The sequence below is a fragment of the Ascaphus truei genome, chromosome 6 (assembly GCF_040206685.1).
Source record: "Ascaphus truei isolate aAscTru1 chromosome 6, aAscTru1.hap1, whole genome shotgun sequence".
Lineage (NCBI taxonomy): Eukaryota > Metazoa > Chordata > Amphibia > Anura > Ascaphidae > Ascaphus > Ascaphus truei.
This window is the reverse complement of record NC_134488.1, coordinates 132,096,987-132,121,987: the sequence shown is the minus strand read 5'-3', so window position 1 is coordinate 132,121,987 and position 25,001 is coordinate 132,096,987. Positions and strand designations below refer to the sequence as shown.

Genomic DNA, 25,001 nt, shown 5'->3' with positions numbered 1-25,001 from the left:
CACTCCAAACGTGGAGAGTTGAAGGGAGAAAAGTGATGCACAGAGGGGCTCAATGTCATACATCTCATCAAAGGTTTCACCTAATACTGAAGTACTCTTTGACTCGGCACTATCGCAGCTGGGCTCACAGCTAGTTCTACTTGGCATATCTCATTTTAATCTGTGTTTTTGTAGCGCTAAATCACAATCTAACAGATAAGGGCGTGCAAAGCGCGTGACATAGGTACGCATGTAGATGCAAGGTGAAAATGACGATAATTGCATTGATTTTGCATTGATACATAACATCCATTATTATGGTTTTGTGCCCCTTAATTTTACAGATAACTCTTCTGCTCAAAGTAACAGAGAGTAAGTCTCACTCTTACCACAGAGTAACAGAGTAACAAACAAGGTGTATGTGACTCGTCCAGCTCCAAGGGCACAAGGAAAGGCACAGGGGTCTCCCATATGGGACTAAAGGTTCCAGATTGATCAAAGTAGTAATAAAGTAGGGAGTGAGGGAGGAGGGGTATGATACCTTTTATTGGATATAACAAAGTAAGTACAGACAGCACACACTAAGAAAGTCTGTGCAGCAATAACGGGTGCAGACGGGAACAGAGAGGACCCTCGTTCCTCTCAAATAATCAAATAGAACATAAATGTTCCCAGCACACCAAGAAAAAAGAAATAATAAAGGATCAGCCAAAAAGTCAAATTTAATTAAACATTAATGATGCATATAACGTCATCAAACCGCAACAGAGGGACAACGTATATATACGGGAACAGGGACAAAGACAGGGATGGGGAAGGAAAGAGAGGAAAGGAGAGGAAGAAAAAAACACAGGAAATAAAAAGGGCAGGGCAAGGGGGGCAACGTAACGTTTCGGGGTACAGACCCCTTCTTCTGGCCCGTTCCCAGGTGGACCGAAGTCACCTGGTACTTCCCTTACCCTGTGACTAGGTCCCTGAAATACACAGTGACACACTGACACTTAATCTAACGCTTACCCGCTTTTTTTTTCCAGCTTTTTTTTTTTCCCGGCCGGAATTGGCCACGCGCCAACCGCATCTCACTGCCGCGCGCGGCCGGTTCTCCAATCAGCGCCTAATGGCGCTGAACAATAGAAGCGCCTGCGGCGCCGGAAAAAAAAACGGCCGCGTCTGCACGGGGTTTTAAATTACCCGCGGTGCAGGCCGCCTGAGAGTAAGTTTAGCCGCAGCTGTGTACATTAGAATAAAGATGTCTTCCTGTTTTGGGAAGGGTCGTATGATCCGTCACTGACACGACATTTGCACAGCTGTGGGCACTGCTTTCTCACCCCAGAGACTTTGCTACACGTCTCCACTAATGCTGGGGGCTCAACTCCAGATCTCAAAACCCCTCAACAGGTCAGGATATCCCTGCTTTAGCACAGGTATCTTAATCAGTCCCTACTTCAGCACAGGTGGCTCAATCAGAGGCTCAGTCTCAGTCGAAGACTGAGCCTCTGATTGAGCCAACTGTTCTGAAGCAGGGATAGCCTGAAAACCTGACCTGTTGGGGGTCTTGAGGAATGGAGTTGAGCCCCCCAGCACTAGGGGTATTACAAAGAACAGTTATGGCTGCCTAGAGTGATTTGTAACATGCATTAAAAGCAGATTAAATAGGGAGATTTAGGGAGGAGGTATGTGACACTAACGAGATAACAGGATTCCTCGTGTTCCTTTGCTAGCAGTAAGATCTGCGCTTACCTCATTATCACAATAACTGTACACTAAATGTTACCAGAAAACAGCTGTTTCAATAAACAAAGACGCCCCAGTGCTACACCCACATTATTCAGGTCATTACTATATGGTTTTTCTTTGTTAATTCTTCTCATAAGTGTGGGTCATTTAGTTCAACCTGTTGGCCAAAACATTTCCCGCCTGCAACCATGTGACAGTGACTCCTTTTAGCCGGTTCCTACACTGGCCATGTTATACCAGGTCCTTGTATTTCTCCCACTGCATAGAGAAAAGCGGAAGCAAAACACTAATATATCCACCAGCGAGGGGTGTGTGACATGTATGTGTCTCTTAGGGGTTACAGCTTAGGAGCACTGTATGAGCATCAGTGCAGTTACAACTGCTTTCAAACCAGGAGTACCCTAGTTAGTATAGTGACACAAATCTAAAATGAAGTGCAAGAAAAAGAAAAAAATTATATATACATATATACACACACACACACACACACACACACACACACACACACACACACACACACACACACACACACACACACACACACACACTGGTGTGAAAAGGAAAGTACACCCTCTTTGAATTCTATAGTTTTACATATCAGGACATAATAACAATCATCTGTTCCTTAGCAGGTCTTAAAATTAGGTAAATACAACCTCAGATGAGCAACAACACATGACATATTACACCGTGTCATGATTTATTTATCAAAAATAAAGCCAAAATGGAGAAGCCATGTGTGAAAAACTAAGTACACCTTATGATTCAATAGCTTGTAGAACCACCTTTAGCAGCAATAACTTGAAGTAATCTGTTTCTGTATGACTTTATCAGTCTCTCACATCGTTGTGGGGGAATTTTGGCCCACTCTTCTTTACAATGTTGCTTCAGTTCATTGAGGTTTGTGGGCATTTGTTTATGCACAGCTCTCTTAAGGTCCACAGCATTTCAATCGGGTTGAGGTCTGGACTTTAACTGGGCCATTGCAACACCTTGATTCTTTTCTTTTTCAGCCATTCTGTTGTAGATTTGCTGATGTGCTTGGGATCATTGTCCTGTTGCATGACCGAATTTCGGCCAAGCTTCAGCTGTCGGACAGATGGCCTTACATTTGACTCTAGAATACTTTGGTATACAGAGGAGTTCATGGTTGACTCAATGACTGCAAGGTTCCCAGGTCCTGTGGCTGCAAAACAAGGGCAAATCATCACCCCTCCACCACCGTGCTTGACAGTTGGTATGAGGTGTTTGTGCTGATATGCTGTTTTTGATTTTCGCCAAACGTGGCGCTGTGCAATGTTGGCCGAACATCTCCACTTTGGTCTTGTCTGTCCAAAGGACATTGTTCCATAAGTCTTATGGTTTGTTAAGATGCAACTTTGCAAACCTAAGCCATGCTTCCATGTTCTTTTTAGAGAGAAGAGGCTTTCTCCTGGCAACCCTTCCAAACAAACCATACTTGTTCAGTCTTTTTCTAATTGTACTGTCATGAACTTTAACATTTAACATGCTAACTGAGGCCTGTAGAGTCTGAGATGTAACTCTTGGGTTTTTTGCAATTTCTCTGAGCATTGCACGGTCTGACCTTGGGGTGAATTTGCTGGGACGTCCACTCCTGGGAAGATTGGCAACTGTCTTGAATGTTTTCCACTTTTGAATAATCTTTCTCACTGTAGAATGATGGACTTTAAATTGTTTGGAGATGGCCTTATAACCCTTCCCAGATTGATGGGCAGCAACAATTGCTTCTCTAAGATCATTGCTGATGTCTTTCCTCTTTGGCATTGTGTTAACACACACCTGAATGCTCCAGACCAGCAAACTGATAAAACTTCGGCTTTTATAGAGGTGGCCACACTTGCTGATGATCAATTAATCAAGCAGCACCTATCTGCTACTTAGCATCTTAATTCCTATGGAAGCAGTAAGGGTGTACTTAGTTTTTCACACATAGCTTCTCCATTTTGGCTTTATTTTTGTTAAATAAATCATGACACGGTTTAATATGTCACGTGTTGTTGTTCATCTGAGGTTGTATTTACCTAATTTTAAGACCTGCTAAGGAACAGATGATTGTTATTATGTCCTGATATGTAAAACCATAGAATTCAAAGAGGGTGTACTTTCTTTTTCACATAACTGTATATATATACTTCCCAACTTATTGCTACAGCAAAGGCTTTGATGATAATCAAAGATGTTTATGGACAGAGCAGTTTCCCAATGTATGGTGTTACTTGTCTGTCTGCTCTTGAGAATCACAAAAGTGGCTCATGATTCACAGAAATCTATTTTTCTACTTAGGTTTGTATGAAATTGAATTACCACTTGTGGCTAAAGTTGCACGTCTCAGAGAGATCTGCAACCCCGCCTATCCCCGTTATCACTGAGCAAACAGTGCTTCCACTGCAGCTAGGGATTCTGGGTGATGACATGCCAATGAGCAGTCAGAGTGTCATTTGGAGAAACTTGGTAATGAAATGTCTTGCAGTTACAGAACATCCCTGGCCAGGGCGTTTCCTGGCATCTCAGATCTGGCAGAAAAAGGGATGAAACGTGTTTCATGGGACAGTGCTCCTCCCTAGCTCATCCTAAACCAACCCCTAAATCATTTACTGAAAGAAAGGAGAACCTAAAACATATACTAAGCGCTCAACCTATTTACATAAACGTGAAACTCAACAAACATATATGCAGATCAATGTAATGATAACAAATATTGTGAGATTGATTAACCCTAATTGTGTAAGGATAAACCAATAGTGCAAAGAGACCCCACAGTCACCAAGAGTGAGTGGGGGGTGGGAGGGGGACTGTCTAGGACTGTACAATAAGCCTATCCATGAGGCTAGAGACAAATGGCAAACAAAGAGAAAAAGTCCTTGGCGCACTACCAGGTACTGTATATTAAACCTGGTGAATAAGTTCCCAGTTCTCTGAAAGAAGGAACAGTTCATAGATCTCACAGCTTTGAGAATTGATGTCAGGATATGTAAATATATTGAAGAGTCATTTGCACTTACCTTATTGACTTGCACATATCTACCACATGACTATAGGGATTTTTAAGAATGTATCTGTGTTTTTAAAATTTCTATGTAGAATTAATAAAATTTTATTATTTTTGATATCCTCGGTGATTCGGGAGTACCAGACATACAAGCAGTAATTCACTGCAGGACTATTTTGTCCATTAAAATAATAAGTGTGACATTCTGAGTGCTAATTATAAAGGGTTTCTTTCTGATCAAATCTTTTTGATCTACACTGATACTATTGTGCATCTACCCTTTACAGCACCTGTCATAGACTACATATAGTATATGAACATATGGTGATTGCGGTCTCACTCACGTATTTAATGGTACTACACCATTGGCATTTTTTATTATTTTATGTATCTTCCGTGACTGTGATTGATCCATGTGGAGAGGGCAATTATCACCACCTGAAGACCCACTGCTATCCAGTCTCATACACCAGCGCACCAGCTAAAGATACCTTTCAAGGCCTCTTGCTATCTACTTTCATGTAAGTAGCTAGCAGCTGTGTGGGTGGGATCTCCAGTATCAGAGAGTACTGCGCAATGGTCCTTCTGTTTTATCTGATTTCAGATATACATTCACCGGCAAAGAATATCTGAAAGATCATCTGTGAGATCTACGAACTGTTCCTTCTTTCAGAGAAATGGGAACTTATTCACCAGGTTTAATATACCTGGTAGTGCGCCAAGGACTTTTTCTCTTTGTTTGCCATAAATCATTTACTGATACACACAGAGGAATGTATGCACAGACACACACACCCTTATTTAATGTGCTATAAAGATGCTTCTCAGAAAAGCCTCTGAGCCCCCATGGAAATGAACGTAACTTTCACAGCATATTGAATAAAGGCCTAAAACGCACCTCAAAAGCAATGTTTTACATCTAGTTTATATAACCCGAGGGTCACTTTTCCGGCTGTAATACAGGCGCTAACACAAAGAAAATCCCCATTGTTTTAAATAAGATGTTATATTTGATAAAGCTATTGGGGTTTTTTATGCGCTAGTTTTTCAGCTATGAAACTTTGATATTCCCCTTTTATGTTCTTGTATCACTCCCCAGATACATCTTCTCTTCAATCTGCTACACAGAGACTCCGGCTCAGTTACTGCGTTGGCTGAACCAGCAGACTCGCTGGACCAAGTCCTACTTCCGGGAGTGGCTGTACAACGCCAAGTGGTGGCACAAGCACCACATCTGGATGACCTACGAGTCTGTGGTGTCAGGACTCTTCCCATTCTTGGTCACAGTCACAGTAGTGAAGATCTTCTACACGGGGGGCTTGTGGCACATTCTCTGGGTGTTGCTCTGCATTCAGCTTGTGGGATTAATTAAAGGGCTCTATGCCGCTTGGCTACAGAGAAACCCAGTCATGGTCTTCATGTCAGCTTACTCCTTGCTGTACATGGCTAGCCTTCTGCCCACCAAGTATTTTGCCATCTTCACCATCAACAAGACGTGCTGGGGGACTTCAGGCCGGAGGAATCGCGTGGGCAACTATGTGGCTCTTGTTCCCCTCTCTGTCTGGTGTACCATTCTCTGTGGGGGCTTGGTGTGTGCCACTGCAGAAGCTCTCACACAAGATTGGGAGACCCCAGAGAAGCATCAGGAGAGAATGTATCTCATGTATGGGTTTGTAGCCTATTGTCTGTATTGGGTGTGCATCATCACAATGTACTTTCTGTGGGTCAGAAGATGCTGTCGGAAGAGATATGGAAAGTATTATCTGTCGCAGGCGGGGGAGACAGAGATGGGGAACACCCAAGAAACGTGGGCCGGCAGTTTGGGAGATGTAGAGATCACCAGACTGTGAACGAAGCAATGTCTGCACAAGAGTCCATGCTTGTCAGTGGTTCTGACCCAATTCCATATATGCATTGCGGGGGGGGGGGGGGGGGGGGTGCAAAGGACATATTGGGAAGATTATGTCATGACTCCTTGGTGTGAAATCAATGATGCCACTGGTTATGGGCTCTGAGCATGGTCTCTAGTGAGGTTCAGTGCAGTTGTTTAGACTCGTTGTTCACTTTGGCCATGCTGTCTCATTTAAATAGTATCTTTAACATGCTATTCCTCCGGGTTATAATAATACAATATTATAGCACATGTCCGTTCCTCCCCAACTCCTTGTGCTGATAATGCCGGAATTACAAACTGACGTGCATGGACCAGGCGGGAGCGATATACTTTGATGCATCGATCCCAAGAGAAATAAAAATGCCCGTATGGACTAATGTGAAATGTGTTATTAGATTCCATTTAAAAACAGGAAAGAACAACAAAGGGTCTTTTGGCGATTTGTCTCGTTTTCATGTGTGCAGGTCTCTTGTCTCGTTTTCATGTGTGCAGGTCTCTTGTCTCATCTCGTTTTCATGTGTGCAGGTCTCTTGTCTCGTTTTCATGTCTGCAGGTCTCTTGTCTCATCTCGTTTTCATGTGTGCAGGTCTCTTGTCTCGTTTTCATGTGTGCAGGTCTCTTGTCTCGTTTTCATGTGTGCAGGTCTCTTGTCTCGTTTTCATGTGTGCAGGTCTCTTGTCTCGTTTTCATGTGTGCAGGTCTCTTGTCTCGTTTTCATGTGTGCAGGTCTCTTGTCTCGTTTTCATGTGTGCAGGTCTCTTGTCTCGTTTTCATGTGTGCAGGTCTCTTGTCTCGTTTTCATGTGTGCAGGTCTCTTGTCTCGTTTTCATGTGTGCAGGTCTCTTGTCTCGTTTTCATGTGTGCAGGTCTCTTGTCTCGTTTTCATGTGTGCAGGTCTCTTGTCTCGTTTTCATGTGTGCAGGTCTCTTGTCTCGTTTTCATGTGTGCAGGTCTCTTGTCTCGTTTTCATGTGTGCAGGTCTCTTGTCTCGTTTTCATGTGTGCAGGTCTCTTGTCTCGTTTTCATGTGTGCAGGTCTCTTGTCTCGTTTTCATGTGTGCAGGTCTCTTGTCTCGTTTTCATGTGTGCAGGTCTCTTGTCTCGTTTTCATGTGTGCAGGTCTCTTGTCTCGTTTTCATGTGTGCAGGTCTCTTGTCTCGTTTTCATGTGTGCAGGTCTCTTGTCTCGTTTTCATGTGTGCAGGTCTCTTGTCTCGTTTTCATGTGTGCAGGTCTCTTGCATAAGGGAGAACAAAAACATAACATGAAACAGAAAGGTTGTGTGATACTTTCATTGGCCAAGTAATTACCTACATAAAAGCGATTGAAACGTCAAAGGGTAAATGTGCACGTGGATGATCTGCCTCAAACAGGTAGTATAATCACTGGGTATAAACATCGAATTTAAAACATGAAATTCATGTTATTCTGTTTGCTTCTCCTCCGTCTCTCCCCGAAGGGAATGAGAGCTCACGGTGAAATGAAAGGTACAGTATGTGGGGGCTCGGTGTGAAGTCCGGACGATGAGAATTCCATCCCCAGGAGCTGCCACATCCTGGATACTGAGCCCCTTGGCAGATTCCCCGGCTGCTCTGCTTGCTCATGGCCCGTGAAGCAGCACGAACATATCTTTTGTCAGACTGAGGATGTCTGTGGTTCAGGCGTTGCTCTGTTTCATAGCCACAGAAATCTGTCCCCACTATGAGACTTCTGTTATTTTGTACAAACGCCTGTACGTAAAACGGTTCGGTAACCAGATCCTGCCACCCTCCGAACTTATAGGGTCAGTTCCAGCCTCCAGGGACTGGACCGTGGTGAAAAGGTTAAACGCAGCAGATTGACCCATTAAAAAGCAGAAAGACAGCCAAGTATGTGTTTTATTGTAAATTAAACATTTTACATTTCCATGGTAAACAAATACTTGGACATAGTTTTTACAATGTTAGACAAACAATCTTATCTCGAAAAGACATGAATAAGTCCCCCAAATTGTTAGCTTAGCTGTTTGTTTATAAAGTAATTATGGTGCTAGCATATATACATAAGTGGCTGAACCGCTTTAACTCTCTGTTCCTCCATTTTCAGTTTACACAAGATAGATACAGCTACCTTAAGGGGGATTTAAATATTCCTAAACGAATCGTTTTGAACCCACAAAATTGAACCTGCCCCTTTACAGACAGCTAGAACTTTACCTCTAGGGTTGGACAGCTCAAGAGCTGCTCATAGGGACACTGATACTGACACCTGGAAGTACTGATGACTGAGCAATGTGCTGAAGCAGGCATATCCCAAAAACCTGGCCTGTTGGAAGCCAATGTGGACTGGAGTTGGTCTCCCCTGGCTTAGGGGTTGGGGGGCAACAGGCAGTCTGGGGGTAGCAGCTGAAGGAGCAGGGAGAAGCTACGGCTCACACCAGCACCATCGTTCCTGCCTCTGCTCTGAGAAGAGGGTGGCGTGGGTGGCCAGCAGTTGGGGGTTGCAGCTGAAGCACCCACGGGACATGGATATTTTATTTGATACATATGTTGCAGTTTGCTTGCTCCAGGGTTGCACCACTTTTGCATTGATACATTCTGCCCCGTGTGGCAAAGTCTCCCGCTGCAAACCAGGGGCAAGAAAAACAAACTGCACAGTGTTGATCCAAAGTCATGGGGGGGGGGGGGGGGGCATTTACCAAAGTCTCCCGGGTGCAAACTCTGTGCAAGAGAATTGCACCAGAAGAACTCCTGTTGTTTTCTTTGATGAATGACACCTAAAGGGATGAGGCTGCAGTCCCACAATCCCCGGTCTCCTTTCTGTTTATAGGAAGACCAGAGTAAAATGTGAACTAAAATAAATATATTTGCTGCGGAAACAGCTGCATCAACTCACCTGCTCTCAATTAGGCTGTACTTAGAAAATACGCCAGTTGTGGCTTTGGGTAAGACGCAGGAATGTACAAAGTACAGAAACCGTTATTTCATGCGCTGGGCTCGAGATACAGTGTGTGGCGCTGATCGGCTGCCATTTCACTAGCGAAGCTTTGCTTTCTATGCAAAGTATTCTCCTATTTAACCTCTCCGCTTCCAGAAAGGCCAGCAACACATAAAGGCCGTCCCGGGGTTAACCCTTTCCTAGCTCTGCCGGTTTGCTTTCACAGTAAGTAAAGTAGACTGATCTTATCGTATGGTAGGGACAGGACTGATGGATAATAGCTCCGGTCTGTCTCTATATCACTGTTATCCTGTGCAGGGGAATGGTACTGACGTCTGATCACTGCCACCCTGTGCTGTGTAGGACAGGCTTGGTCACTGCAATATACTTCAGTGATAACCACAGTTAGACACAGCCCTTCTGTTACGGCGTCCCTACAATAGTCAGGACACAGGTTTTGGATCTTACCGCACTCCTTATAGATAATTGTAGTGGGTGCCCTTTTCCTTTGTAAGGTGCAGGTAAATATTGCACCCGAGGAAGGGAGATCCCCGAAACGTTGTGTGTTTGCAACCTGCAAATAAAACAGTTTATTATGTAATAACGTCGGGTGACGTACATTATTAGTGCGGCAAGAAGACATCCAGCTTCAAGTATCCCACAATACCCCAATAAATACTGGACAATTCACACGGTCATGCACAGGCCAAATCAGTAACATGTCCCGGGAGAGACCAAGCCATTGCCAGACAATAGGTCCCTTCGTAGACATTACTAGTAGAACTTTTCTGTATCCTCGTTGGGCCATCGCTTACTTCTGCCTGAACCTCCACCTCCACCCACCCAGGTGATCCACTAATTGGTAGGCAGCAAGTGTTTTTAACGTGTCGGAGTCCATTTTATTCTCTTGTATATGAAAGAGGGAAGCAGGGACCAGGTAACAATGTATCGCCTGTGTCGGACCTAACCTTTGGGAATTACCGCGGTCAGGCAGGCGGCTGGGTTTATGTTTTGACCAAGATTTGGAACTAAAGATCCCATCTTTTAAATGAAGACATGCGAAAATGGTTAATTATATTGTGCTTTGTGCAGGAGGTTTAATGAAAGTACGAAATAAGAAATGGTTAATTATGTATTGTAGGCTTTGAAGCAGCATTAAGTGGAAGAATCTAGAGGGTATTGGTATTTTTCATGTTTGACCTGATGATGGGTGGGGGGGGGGGGGAGTCGTCCGCCGGTGGTAGTGGGGACACAGGATCATCAGGCTTCTGGGGTTCATAGCCCACATATCTCTTTAGCAGTTCAGTGCCTCCATCTGCCATAGGCTCCAGGAACTGAAGGTGATCTCCCACAGTAGAACTATTACCTCTCCCCTCAGTAAGGTCATGCACCAGGCAGGAGGTATATAACAACAGGACTGGTTTATTCACTCTGTACATCACAGCTCTCACTGAAGGATTGTCCCTGGACCATCAGTACAGGCCAAGGGCACCCGCAGCCATCCTAGCTCTTCCCCACCTCTCTAGCAGAGGCAGAGGAATGGTCCACATTCACTCTCCCCCAGAGGGAAGAGGACTGGAGAAGGCCCAATCTCAGCCTTTCCACTGTGTGACCTGCCTTACTCAAGTGGGGGAAGGCACTACTAAATTTAGGCCGGTCCTGCCTTTTAAGTACTACCAGGAGGAGGACACCAGGTCTTGCTCATGATTGGTCATGCCCAGGACTGATGTCACCGCCTCTCGCTGACATTCAAGTGCAGCTCCTCTGCCAGGAGGGGACAAACTAGTAGCCACAGATGGCATGGCTACATAATTATTTATCAAAGTCTCCTAGCTGCAAAAGTGAGGCAGAACTGTGCGCCATTAAAGTTGAAATTGCCCTTCGTAGATAAATCTGGGGCATTGTTGCCCTAGTTTTAAAGTCACAAAAGACAGTGATAAATTAAGGCCAGATACATCACGCATTGGTAAGGAAAGCTGGAGGACTTAACTAGTCTGGAACATGACCAAAAATGTACTAATTGTTGGAGATAACTCCGGTTTCCCTTCCCACTGCTTGATGTTTCTGGGTCGATGTGCCCTAGTGTAGGACATGCCTGACTCTGCGGGGGAAACCCATTTAAGATTAAATACTGGGGCAAAATCAGTGCAAATAACAGACCGACGTTTCCCAAAGAAAAGAAACCCCTTTGACAGCAGATAGCGTTTTCCTGTTCCTTTGCAGGGGTGTTGACGTTGGGAGACGTAACTAAAAACTCCCCGTGTCTCTGTGTCCCTGTCACTGGGAGGGACAGCTTTATTTGACCATAATCCTTTTCTGCCTCTATGCTCCTGAAGAGGGAGAATCAGACTGGATGGGCCACGGTTCCATTCTGGCTCTGTTCCTCTGTCACGGGGAGGGTCACAATCCGTGGTTTTCTCTGCAGGGAAAAGTGGAGAGCAGAACATTGCAGGAAACGGAGAGTGACTGGTTACAAGGCGCCACTGTAACCCACTGCCTGATAATTATATCTGCCAGGACTTCCCAACCCTGGAGCACAGGAAAGGAATGAATGTTTGTATCTGTGCTCTGAACATTTAACCCCTTCTCTTCAGCAATGTCAGACTCTCTTGCCATGAAGCTTTTGTTGGAGTTACTGGAATTAGGCCTGGGACATAGTGCCCCAAACAGTGCGGAGGCGCGCTGAGGCTCAGGGTAAGCGGTGCTTTTCCTGGCCTTACTCAGCGCGCCGTCAGGGGGCGGGCCAGTGACGTCACGGAGCTGGTTCGCCCTCATTGGGCGAACCGCTCACGTGACCGGCCCTGCGCTCCAGCGAGCGCCAAATTTCAAAACTGTGTGAGACACACGCTTCTGCAAGCGTGCAGAAGCGTGCGCGAGCCCCTGCTAAAGCCGCTCTCATTGCGGCTTCAGGGGCTCAGTTTCGAGCAGCCGCACGGCTCAGCACGGCGCTGACCATGCCCGAGACCTTAGAAGCTAGCGGTACGTTAAACGCTCAGATGCTTCTGTCTGTAGGACGCTCCTCGGTGAGGGACACAGCTTGCATAGGGCTCTTCTGTCACCACTGGGGGTCATTTGCTAAAGTCTCCCGCTTGCAAAACTGGAGCGAAACCAGCGCAGAAATCAGCGCAGAAGGTGACACCACGTCCATCAAAGGGGAAAACTCCAGCTTCTGGTGCAGTTTTTAGCACTGATTTTGCCCCGTTTTTGCAGCTGCGAAACATTATTACAGTACGTACACAGTTAGAAAGTTTTGGTCAAAGGGCCGCTAGTCACCTTGGGGGAAATGTAATAATGTCTCGGTGTGCAAAACAAGAGCGAAAATACTCTACAGCACATTACTTCTTACATGAAAAGGTAATGTATTGGGAAATAATGAAGTCAGGGTTTGTTTGGGCGGATAAATCTGGGGCATTTTTTGCTCCACTTTTACCTTAGTATTGCACATGGGAAACTTTGATAAATTACCCCTTTGGTTGCTGCGCTGTGCTGTATGTCCTGATTCACTGCACTGTGCGGTATGTCCTGATTCACTGCACTGTGCGGTATGTCCTGATTCTCTGCGCTGTGCTGTATGTCCTGATTCTCTGCGCTGTGCTGTATGTCCTGATTCTCTGCGCTGTGCTGTATGTCCTGATTCTCTGCGCTGGCAGTATGTCCTGATTCTCTGCGCTGTGCTGTATGTCCTGATTCTCTGCACTGTGCTGTATGTACTGATTCACTGCACTGTGCTGTATGTCCTGATTCTCTGCGCTGTGCTGTATGTCCTGATTCTCTGCGCTGTATGTCCTGATTCTCTGCGCTGTGCTGTATGTCCTGATTCTCTGCGCTGTGCTGTATATCCTGATTCTCTGCGCTGGGCTATATGTCCTGATTCACTGCGCTGTGCTGTTTGTCCTGATTCTCTGAGCTGTGCGGTATGTACTGATTCTCTGCGTTGCATGTCCTGATTCTCTGCGCTGTGCTGTATGTCCTGATTCTCTGCGCTGTATGTCCTGATTCTCTGCGCTGTGCTGTATGTCCTGATTCTCTGCGCTGTGCTGTATGTCCTGATTCTCTGCGCTGTGCAGTATGTCCTGATTCTCTGCGCTGTGCTGTATGTCCTGATTCTCTGCGCTGTGCTGTATGTCCTGATTCTCTGCGCTGTGCTGTATGTCCTGACTCTCAGCGCTGTGCTGTATGTCCTGACTCTCTGCGCTGTGCTGTATGTCCTGATTCTCTGCGCTGCATGTCCTGATTCTCTGCGCTGTGCTGTATGCCCTGATTCTCTGCGCTGCATGTCCTGATTCTCTGCGCTGTGCTGTATGTCCTGACTCTCTGCGCTGTGCTGTATGTCCTGATTCTCTGCGCTGTGCTGTATGTCCTGATTCTCTGCGCTGTGCTGTATGTCCTGATTCTCTGCGCTGTGCAGTATGTCCTGATTCTCTGCGCTGTGCTGTATGTTCTGATTCTCTGCGCTGTGCTGTATGTCCTGATTCTCTGCGCTGTGCTGTATGTCCTGACTCTCTGCGTTGTGCTGTATGTCCTGATTCTCTGCGCTGTGCTGTATGTCCTGATTCTCTGCGCTGTGCTGTATGTCATGATTCCCTGCGCTGTGCTGTATGTCATAATTCTCTGCGCTGTGCTGTATGTCCTGATTCTCTGCGCTGTGCTGTATGTCCTGATTCTCTGTGCTGCATGTTCTGATTCTCTGCGCTGTGCTGTATGTCCTGATTCACTGCTCTGTGCTGTATGTTCTGATTCTCTGCGCTGTGCGTCCTGATTCTCTGCGCTGTGCTGTATGTCCTGATTCTCTGCACTGTGCAGTATGTCCTGATTCTCTGCGCTGTGCTGTATGTCCTGATTCTCTGTGCTGCATGTTCTGATTCTCTGCGCTGTGCTGTATGTCCTGATTCACTGCTCTGTGCTGTAGGTTCTGATTCTCTGCGCTGTGCGTCCTGATTCTCTGCGCTGTGCTGTATGTCCTGATTCTCTGCGCTGTGCAGTATGTCCTGATTCTCTGCTCTGTGCAGTATGTCCTGATTCTCTGCGCTGTGCTGTATGTCCTGATTCGCTGTGCTGTATGCCCTGATTCTCTGCGCTGTGCTGTTTGTCCTGATTCTCTGCGCTGTGCTGTTTGTCCTGATTCTCTGCGCTGTGCTGACTGTCCTGATTCTCTGCGCTGTGCTGGATGTCCTGATTCTCTGCGCTGTGCAGTATGTCCTGATTCTCTGCGCTGTGCTGCATGTCCTGATTCTCTGCGCTGTGCTGTATGTCCTGATTCGCTGTGCTGTATGTCCTGATTCTCTGCGCTGTGCTGTATGTCCTGATTCTCTGCGCTGTGCTGTATGTCCTGATTCTCTGCGCTGTGCTGTATGTCCTGATTCACTGCGCTGTGCTGTATGTCCTGATTCTCTGCTCTGCGCTGTATGTCCTGATTCTCTGCGCTGTGCTGTATGTCCTGATTCACTGCGCTGTGCTGTATGTCCTGATTCACTGCGCTGTGCTGTATGTCCTGATTCACTGCGCTGTGCTATATGTCCTGATTCACTGCGCTGTGCTGTATGTCCTGATTCACTGCGCTGTGCTGTTCAGTATGAGAAAAGGAGTACAGCGCTTCGTCTCGGAGTGGGGAGACGTGGTATGAGCCTGAACATTTATATTATAAAAGCCCGCGAAAACGGATTGAATTGTTAACCCCTTCATAGAAAAATGCCCATTATAAAGCAATATCATTATCATAAGACATGTCTATGTAATGTATGTATTTTGAGAGGCCACAGAACATTCATAAATTAGATCAATTCTACAGTATATGGCTCATATTATTATAAGGCAATAACACAAAGGGTATCTTAAAAATCTGGTTGCAACATTCATAGTAAAACTGCACCCCTGATATTAATCTTTCAATAAAAATACAGCCACAAAACCATTAAACTAAGTGAAAAGGATAACTAAATACATTTCACAACAGTAATCATATGTTGAGTATATAGTGGCTGATGGACTGAATAATGATATAATTCTGGGGAAACAGCAATGAAACATAAAGGGCAACAAGAAAGAGGAGGACGGGGGGTGGGCGGGGTGAGGGGGGGTGGTGGGGATGAAAGTGAATAGAAAAAGAAAAAGAAGAAGACAGACGCGGAGGATAAAAAACATTGCACCTAAAATAAAATGAGCTAAGTAATCCTGATTTAAAACTTAAAATTATGCAAAGACAAAGCAAACTCTACCTAAACCAATAAACAAAGAGATACAAATCATATTATAAGAAACATCGCAGATCCCATTCTACATTAAGTCCATTGGGTTGCAGGGTGTTCAATGCAAAAATCCAATGGGCCTCTCGTTGATGCAAGATTTTAATCCGATCTCCTCGTCGAGGGGGTAAAGGAATATGCTCAATGGCTAAACATCGCAAGGAACCCACCGAACCCAATGGACAGGTGTTAAAGTGTAAAGATACCGGATGCAGCATATCGTGATTACGTATAAGCCTTAAGTGCTCTAAAATGCGAATCTTAAGGACTCTGCTCGTTAGGCCCACGTATTGTTTACTGCATCCGCATCTCAACAGGTAAACAACAAAATTTGTCTGACAAGACATAAAAGATTTTATCTTGAATCTGCGGGTTTCATCCCGGTTAGAAAAATGTATTGATTTGCTCATATTGGGACATATCGTACAATGACCACATTTGTATGAACCCAATAACTTGGGAAACAAAGATAACCTATTTTTCTTTTGGGTATTGGGCTGTAACATACTTGGTGACAAGAAATTACCTAATGTAGCCGCTTTGCGAAAAACTACACGAGGGCCAGTACAAACCATTTTCTGCAACATTGGGTCCAAAGATAGTGTGGCCCAATGTTTATAAATTATCGATTTAATAGCGCGGGCTTGTTCGCTGTAGTTAGTAATAAAGTAGGGCGCATCAGTGCTCTTGATTGATCCACCCTGGCTGGATTGACTCTTGTCCATATTAATTAGCACATCTCTTTCAGTGCCAAGAGCTATGTCATAGGCTTGATCAAGATCCTTTTTAGCATACCCCCTCAACAGAAATCTATCCCTCATCTCACCCGCCCTGTGTACAAACTCCTCCAAAGAGGAACAGTTCTGACGTAAACGAAGGAACTGTCCTCTTGGGATGCCTCTGACCAGAGGGCGGGAGTGACAACTTCTGGCATGAAGTAATGAATTTCTGGCATTTTCTTTTCTGAATATATCAGATTGAATTTTATTTTCAATGTCAATATATAAATTGAGATCTAAAAATTGTATTTGATACATATCAAACAAATGCGTAAATCTGAGATTCAGTGTGTTATCTGCCAGATAATCAAAAAACTTCTCCAGGTCATCCTCCCCACCACTCCAGATCATAAGAAGGTCAACTATATAGCGCTTGTAAAACGCTATATGATGCCTAAAGGGGTTGGAATCTCCAAACACGTGGGACATCTCCCACCAACCCATAAAAAGGTTGGCGTAGGAGGGGGCAAAAGAAGTCCCCATAGCAGTCCCACGTGTTTGGAGATAAAACTGTTGATCAAAAAAGAAATAATTGTGTGTGAGTGAAAATCTGATGCTATCTGTAGACGGACGTTCACAGAGGTACACAATTGGAGACTTTTTTAAGGTAAGATTATAATAAGGCTTTATTGTGCCTTTTCCTTTTCATCAGGAAATCATCCAAACACAGGGGGGAAACAAAGCTTAATTCCCTTGGGAGTATTTCTAGTGAAATCCCATGCAATTCACAACTCCTAGTTAAGCAGGTCTCCCAGCCCCAAATACATAGCATGACATAAGCAGATATAATAAGTCTCTTTAGAATGAAAGTCTTATCTGTTAGCTGCTGTAGAGTAAGCTTCTCTGCTCTCCTGGAACCGCACCCGTGCGTGCACAGAAAATCAGCATCCAGGTTTAGAAGTCTTATTTGGTGTCTTGCAATCAGCTATGCTGGGCAGAGCTCAAGACCGGTCAGCTCCAGAGATGTGTGTTCTCTCCAAAGGTCAGCTCTCATTCAGAGCTAAGGAGTCACTTCCTGTCTCAAAGGCAGGCTTTTTCTACCATCTCTAATCAGGCAGGTGGTGTTAGTTAATTTGCTACCAGCCGTTAACCACCACATTGCTGGATTAGAGGCACATTTGTGAACAGGGATAAGTCCCCTGTTACATACCTCCCCTGTTTGTGGGAAGCTCGGGCTTACCATGGCCAAAGCCCATCCTTCCACTCTCATTCGAGATCTTTCTGTGACTTGAATGAGAGTGGATGGAGGAAGAGAACCCTTTGTCCCGCTGGGATTGGAGCCCTTTCTCCAGTTTATTTTTGTCTCCTCCCGAAGATGCTTGAGATCAGCACTCCTCAGTCGCACGAGGAGGACTCTTTCCACGTAAAGTCTTTTTATCGCGTGCGCGTTCTTGAGATTTCTGTTGCGTCGGGCACTCCTCTTTTTGTAGACAAAGTGTATGGCAACAGTTGTAGAGCAGTTAGGACTAGCCCGTAGAGTTTTCTGCTCTTGAAGCAGTCTTTCTGCAGTTTCTCCACACCATGGAGTCGCCAGTTCAGCTTCTTTGGGACTGAGTTGCACCTCCACCTCCTTTTCCAGAGAACGTCCTATTTTTTCAGCTTCCTCAGCTAAGGATTCTTCTGGCTTTGATTCTGCACTCCTACCTCTGTTTGTTGCCTGTTGGGCAGCTGTAGGTTTGGCTAGTGCTTTCTTAGGTGGCTCAAACTTCGTAATTTTGTTTTGAAGTTGCGTGGAGTCCCCAACTCCCACTGTACCCTTGTCCTCGCGGGCATTAGTTACTGTGGGATACTGGTGCTTGGGCAGAGCCAATACCTTTTTCTGTATTGGAGGAATCTGTAAGTTACTGGCCTGCAGAGTCTCAACCTGTTTGAGTGCGTCTTGCAAGTCTCTTCTCAGGGAATCTATCTGCGCACTTTGCTTCCTCTGAGTCTGTATCAGAGTCTCCTTCATATTCTGGAGCTCTGTAATTTTTGTCGTCAAGGTTGCCGCTGTGTCTGTTTTCTCCTTGGTGTACTGACTCAAGGGAATGGAACAGTCTCCCTGTCTCTTCAGCTCTTGCTCCAGTTTCTGAGCCTTCTCACGCTCCCTCTCATACAGAGTCACCTGGTATCGAAGCTCCGCTTCCAATGATGCTCTGGTGACATGCAGCGTGGCCTTTAGTTCCTCATACTGCTCTGTGGGGACGTACTGGGTATTCAGACGTTCCTGCAGCGCTTGTACCTCTTTAGCAGCCTGCAGTTTTTCTTCCTGTAGCGTTTGCTGCTTCTCCTCAGCATACTGGAGGTGTGTACGCAGACCTTGCAGTTGGTTCTGCAGTCGGTGCTCTGCTTCAAACTTTTCCTTGACTTCTTCTGTCAACTGAAAATTTTCTTCTTTCAGTTTTAAGTTTTCTCTTTTTAATCTTGAATTTTCTCTTTTTTCAGTCTCTGTATTCTTCAGGGCTTCTTCGCAGTCCTCCTTCCATTTACGCACATCTGCTTTGAGAATGACACTCTCCTGGCGTGAGACTTCCTTCTCTAGGTTGAGGGTCTGAAGCTCCTTCTGAGAGACTTTGAGATCTGTATCAAGATTACCAATAGTTTCTTTGGCAATGTCCAGCTCCTCAGTGAGACTGTGTAGTTCCTTTCTGGAAACTTCCAGGTCTGTGCGGCAGCTGTTGGTCTCATGATGTGAGGCATCAAGTGCTCTGCAGTGTCTGAACCTCTTTCTGAGATACGTCCACTTCTATCCGGACACTGTTGACCTCCTGTTGTGAGGCATTCAGCTCTATACGAAGAGTGTGAACCTCTTGCTGGAAGACTGTCATCTGCTTCAGTGCCTCCTCATACTTCCGCTTTAGCGTAGCCACCATTTTATCAGATTGGCTCTGCTTTTCATCCATGGCGGAAATAGTAGCCTTTGCAGTATCTAGCTCAGTGTTGAGATCCTCCAATCCGGTCTTGGCCGCAGAGTAAATTGCGAGCACAGTCTCTGTAGCTCAGCATTATTTTCTCTCTCCCTTTCCAATTCTTCACAAAGCAGATCACTGTCATGCCTGGCATTTTTCAGGGCATCTTCAGGGCTGGTCAAGGGATTGTCACTCACTGGTTCTGGCTCCACTTCCCTGGGATGGTTGGTTGAGGGTTCCTCACTGTTGGCACCGGACAGACACTTCTTTGGGGTACACGACTTCTGCCTTGGGCCCTCTGGATATTCGGTTACCCGCGGGACGAATTCTCCATTTTCTCTAGGCTGCAGGGCAACTCGTCCCCCTTTTTCTCCACAGGATCTGCGGATGTGTCTGTTCCTTCCACGGTAAGTGAAGAACCGCTTTTCTTTTTCTGCTTCTTTGTTTTGGATGACTCCGTCCCATCCGGAATACTGGGGTCTCCTTCTTTATTTGATACTTTAGCAGCTTCATTATATACGCCAGGCTTTTCTTGCAGTTGCTTTAGCTGACAGAAATATTGGGTGATCTGCTGCTCCCGCTCTGTCTCCTGCTGATCATATTCGTCATCAAAGGGAGCGGTCTTTTCTGTTTGTGCCGAGTTCAGGCACCCCCACCATTCTTGGGGTGTTTTGTGGGTGTGACTCGGTTCGGGTTCCCCGTAAGAGAGGTCTTCCTCTTTATTGGACTGGAAGGGCCACTCTTCCGTGGGGTAGGGTTCATTACAGGAACGCTGCATCTTGTCCTCCATTTTTAGGCTATCAGGTGTAATTTTCTTCCTGACCTCAGGAGGCACTATTGCAGCTGTATTTGCTAGAACCCCGAATATTGGTAGTCCTACAGATGGGCATATTTTGCTTGTAGAGGTCGTAGCTCTCACAGGCATCTCTGTAGACTTTCTTTCTTGGGATTTTTTTTTTTTCAATATCAGCAGTACTGTGCATGCATTTTCTCTTATCAGGTATACAAGATGTGCAGTTGCTAGGTAAAAAAAAGTCTATTTGCTCTACACCATTTATTTGCTAGGTGCAATCTCTCCGCTTCAGCAACAGAATTTGGTTTTCTGCCTGAGTTCAGTAATTTTCAGTCTCATCTTTGGGTATTATGGCATTCACACTTCATACTTTGGGTGTCTGTTTTTGCTCCCAAGATATATATAGGCAGACTTTTTTACTTGCAGAAAAAAAAACATTCTTTCATTCCCGGCAGGGTGACTCAACACTCAGCATTTGTTTGCTAAAAATTCCCCTGCTTCAGCACAGTCTTGTATCAATTTTCACACTTTTCTGCATATACTCCATTCACATCTCGTAGCCCTATACGGTGTGGCAACCTTTATTTGCAAAATCAGTACCACTCGTGGGTCACCATCTGTATTCACTGCTTCAGCGAAACTTTTGAAAACAACAAACACCTATCCCTTTTTAAGGGCTGACTCACTTCTTGAACCCTGACTATGGCTGGAAGGCAAAACCCCTATTTCAATGACCATATTACACTTTGTGATAGGCAAAATAAGGTTTAGCTACTTCAGCAGTCTCTTCTGGGTTTTTGTAAGTTTCAGTACAGTGTGTATCCCTTTAACTCTGATCTCTGCTGCATGAGGGGTTTTTTTTTTTTTTCCAGACTGTTTGTAGGCCAAAAAGCATAACAAAAAATTTCACATAAAAATCTCCGGTCCTTTTTAACTTCAAAGACACCTCTTGTCCCACCTCGGACACCAAATGTAGACGGACGTTCACAGAGGTACACAATTGGAGGCTTTTATAAGGTGAAATTATAATAAGGCTTTATTGTGCCTTTTCCTTTTCATCAGGAAATCATCCAACACGGGGGGGGGGAAATAAAGCTTAATTCCCTTTGGGAGTATTTCTAGTGAAATCCCATGCAATTCACAACTCCTAGTTAAGCAGGTCTCCCAGCCCCAAACACATAGCATGACATAAGCAGATATAAGAAGTCTCTTTAGAATGAAAGTCTTATCTGTTAGCTGCTGTAGAGTAAGCTTCTCTGCTCTCCTGGAACCGCACCCGTGCGTGCACAGAAAATCAGCATCCAGGTTTAGAAGTCTTATTTGGTGTCTTGCAATCAGCTATGCTGGGCAGAGCTCAAGACCGGTCAGCTCCAGAGATGTGTGTTCTCTCCAAAGGTCAGCTCTCATTCAGAGCTAAGGAGTCACTTCCTGTCTCAAAGGCAGGCTTTTTCTACCACCTCTAATCAGGCAGGTGGTGTTAGTTAATTTGCTACCAGCCGTTAACCACCACACTTCTGGATTAGAGGCACATTTGTGAACAGGGATAAGTCCCCTGTTACACTATCCAATAAAAAAGCAATGTGTGCAGGGGAAAGAGATGTACAGTATGTCCTGATTCTCTGCGCTGTGCTGTACAGTATGTCCTGATTCACAGCGCTGTGCTATACAGTATGTCCTGATTCTCTGCGCTGTGCTGTACAATATGTCCTGATTCTCTGCGCTGTGTTGTACAGTATGTCCTGATTCTCTGCGCTGTGCTGTATGTCCTGATTCTCTGCGCTGTGCTGTAGGTCCTGATTCTCTGCGCTGTGTTGTATGTCCTGATTCTCTGCGCTGTGCTGTATGTCTTGATTCTCTGCGCTGTATGTCCTGATTCACTGCGCTGTGCTATATGTCTTGATTCTCTGCGCTGTGCTGTATGTCCTGATTCACTGCGCTGTGCTATATGTCCTGATTCTCTGCGCTGTGCTGTATGTCCTGATTCTCTGCGCTGTGCTGTATGTCCTGATTCTCTGCGTTGTGCTGTATGTCTTGATTCTCTGCGCTGTGCTGTATGTCCTGATTCTCTGCGTTGTGCTGTATGTCTTGATTCTCTGCGCTGTGCTGTATGTCCTGATTCTCTGCGCTGTGCAGTATGTTCTGATTCTCTGCGCTGTGTTGTACAGTATGTCCTGATTCACTGCGCTGTGCTGTATGTCCTGATTCTCTACACTGTGCAGTATGTTCTGATTCTCTGCGCTCTGCTGTATGTCCTGATTCTCTGCGCTGTGCTGTATGTCCTGATTCTCTGCGCTGCGCTGTATGTCCTGATTCTCTGCGCTGTTCTGTATGTCCTGATTCTCTGCGCTCTGCTGTATGTCCTGATTCACTGCGCTGTGCTATATGTCCTGATTCACTGCGCTGTGCTGTATGTCCTGATTCTCTGCGCTGTGCAGTATGTCCTGATTCTCTGCGCTGTACAGTATGTCCTGATTCTCTGCGCTGTGCTGTATGTCCTGATTCTCTCCGCTGTTCTGTATGTCCTGATTCTCTGCGCTCTGCTGTATGTCCTGATTCACTGCGCTGTGCTATATGTCCTGATTCACTGCGCTGTGCTGTATGTCCTGATTCTCTGCGCTGTGCAGTATGTCCTGATTCTCTGCGCTGTACAGTATGTCCTGATTCTCTGCGCTGTGCTGTATGTCCTGATTCTCTGCGCTGTGCAGTATGTCCTGATTCTCTGCGCTGTGCTGTATGTCTTGATTCTCTGCGCTGTATGTCCTGATTCTCTGCGCTGTACAGTATGTCCTGATTCTCTGCGCTGTGCTGTATGTCCTGATTCTCTGCGCTGTGCTGTATGTTCTGATTCTCTGCGCTGTGCTGTATGTTCTGATTCTCTGAGCTGTGCAGTATGTCCTGATTCTCTGCGCTGTACAGTATGTCCTGATTCTCTGCGCTGTGCTGTACAGTGTGTCCTGATTCACTGCACCGTGGACCAGTGCAATAGACCGTCCATCTTTGTTTCCGTATGTATTTTATCTTGCGGTGGGAAGGATAGACTGAATATTCCATATACTTCCTGCTTCCGTATCCCTGGAAGGAGAAGGGCGCTCCCAATTTAATGAAGCCTAAGGCCTCGGGCATGGTCAGCGCTTATGCGCTGACCCGTGCTGAGGCGTGCTGCTGCTCGGAACTGAGCCCCTGCAGCCGCAATGAGAGCGGCTTTAGCAGGGGCTCGCTGCAAGCGTGCGGAAGCGTGTCCCACCGAGTTTTGAAAATTTGGCGCTCAGGGCCGGTCACGTGAGCGGTTCGCCCAATGAGGGCGAACCAGCTCCGTAACGTCACTGGCCCGCCCCCTGACGGCGCGCTGTCTAAGGCCACTGTAGAGGCGCTATGAGGCACCTCAGCACTGTAGAGGCGCTATGTCCCAGGCCTTGCGTATCAAAACCGGAGCAAAAACACCACCATTTTTACCAAGAAAAGTAATGAATGAAATTTGACGTTTAGGAGATTATGGAGCACAGGCAAAAAGGGAGCAATTCTGGGGCACAACATTGGTACCAGACGTATCAAAGGAAAACATCATTTTGATTTCAAGGGATTTTATGTGCTACTAGCTTTTGTGCCCGGCTTCACCGGGGAATGTAATATTGGAGACATGTCCCCAGATTATGGGGGCAAAGTCTTGTTTATGAATGAAATAACCCCCATTACTTTCAACGGGATTCCTTGTCTGAATATGGTTCTGTTTTTGCCCTAATTTTGTAGCCGGGAAACTTTAATAAATAGACACCTTTTTTTATACATACAGTGCAGTTTTGTTTTGGCCCAGAATTGCTCAACTTTACCTTGATTCATGCGAGTCAGGGGACTCTAGTAAAAACCTCTTATAGAGTTATCTTACTAACGTCTTTCTGCTGGAAAAGTGATACAAAAAATAAATTTTCTTCAGTTTGATTTAATAAATAACACGTATAGGGGTCTTTGTTTGAAGGCAATATTGGAGAGAAGAAATCAGCATTTTCAACCAGCACCTATGTATCAAAGCATTTGCTCCAATATTCCCCCAACAGCCCCAGCTTGCACCTTGGGGGGAGTCAGTAGGAGGAGTTGGGGGAGTTACATGGTGCACAGATTATAATGAGATGTATCACATTCTGCGTCTCTGCCCCAGCTTGCACCTTGGGGAGAGTCAGTAGGAGGAGTTGGGGGGAGTTACATGGTGCACAGATTATAATGAGATGTATCACATTGTGCGTCTCTGCCCCAGCTTGCACCTTGGGGAGAGTCAGTAGGAGGAGTTGGGGGGAGTTACATGGTGCACAGATTATAATGAGGTGTATCACATTCTGCGTCTCTGCCCCAGCTTGCACCTTGGGGAGAGTCAGTAGGTGGAGTTGGGGGGAGTTACACGGTGCACAGATTATAATGAGATGTATCACATTCTGCGTCTCTGTCCCAGCTTGCACCTTGGGGAGAGTCAGTAGGAGGAGTTGGGGGGAGTTACATGGTGCACGGATTATAATGAGATGTATCACATTCTGCGTCTCTGCCCCAGCATGCACCTTGGGGAGACGGAGTGGGGGGGGGGGGGGGGAGAGTTACATGGTGCACAGATTATAATGAGATGTATCACATTCTGCGTCTCTGCCCCAGCATGCACCTTGGGGAGACGGAGTGGGGGGGGGGGGAGAGTTACATGGTGCACAGATTATAATGAGATGTATCACATTCTGCGTCTCTGCCCCAGCATGCACCTTGGGGAGACGGAGTGGGGGGGGGGGGA

General features: G+C 45.8%; 1 protein-coding gene across 4 annotated transcripts in view; it reads left to right on the top strand.

Annotated features, from left to right (window-relative positions):
- The window catches only part of LOC142497920 (hyaluronan synthase 1-like), a 78,132-nt gene extending 71,474 nt beyond the window's left edge, over nucleotides 1-6,658 (top strand). For all 4 annotated transcript variants that reach the window (XM_075606370.1, XM_075606369.1, XM_075606371.1 and 1 more), the window contains one exon: nucleotides 5,826-6,658. In XM_075606370.1, coding sequence (XP_075462485.1) covers nucleotides 5,826-6,576 — 751 coding nt within the window. In that variant the 3' untranslated portion in view covers nucleotides 6,577-6,658. The remainder of the gene's footprint in view (nucleotides 1-5,825) is intronic.
- The last annotated feature ends 18,343 nt before the right edge of the window (nucleotides 6,659-25,001 follow it).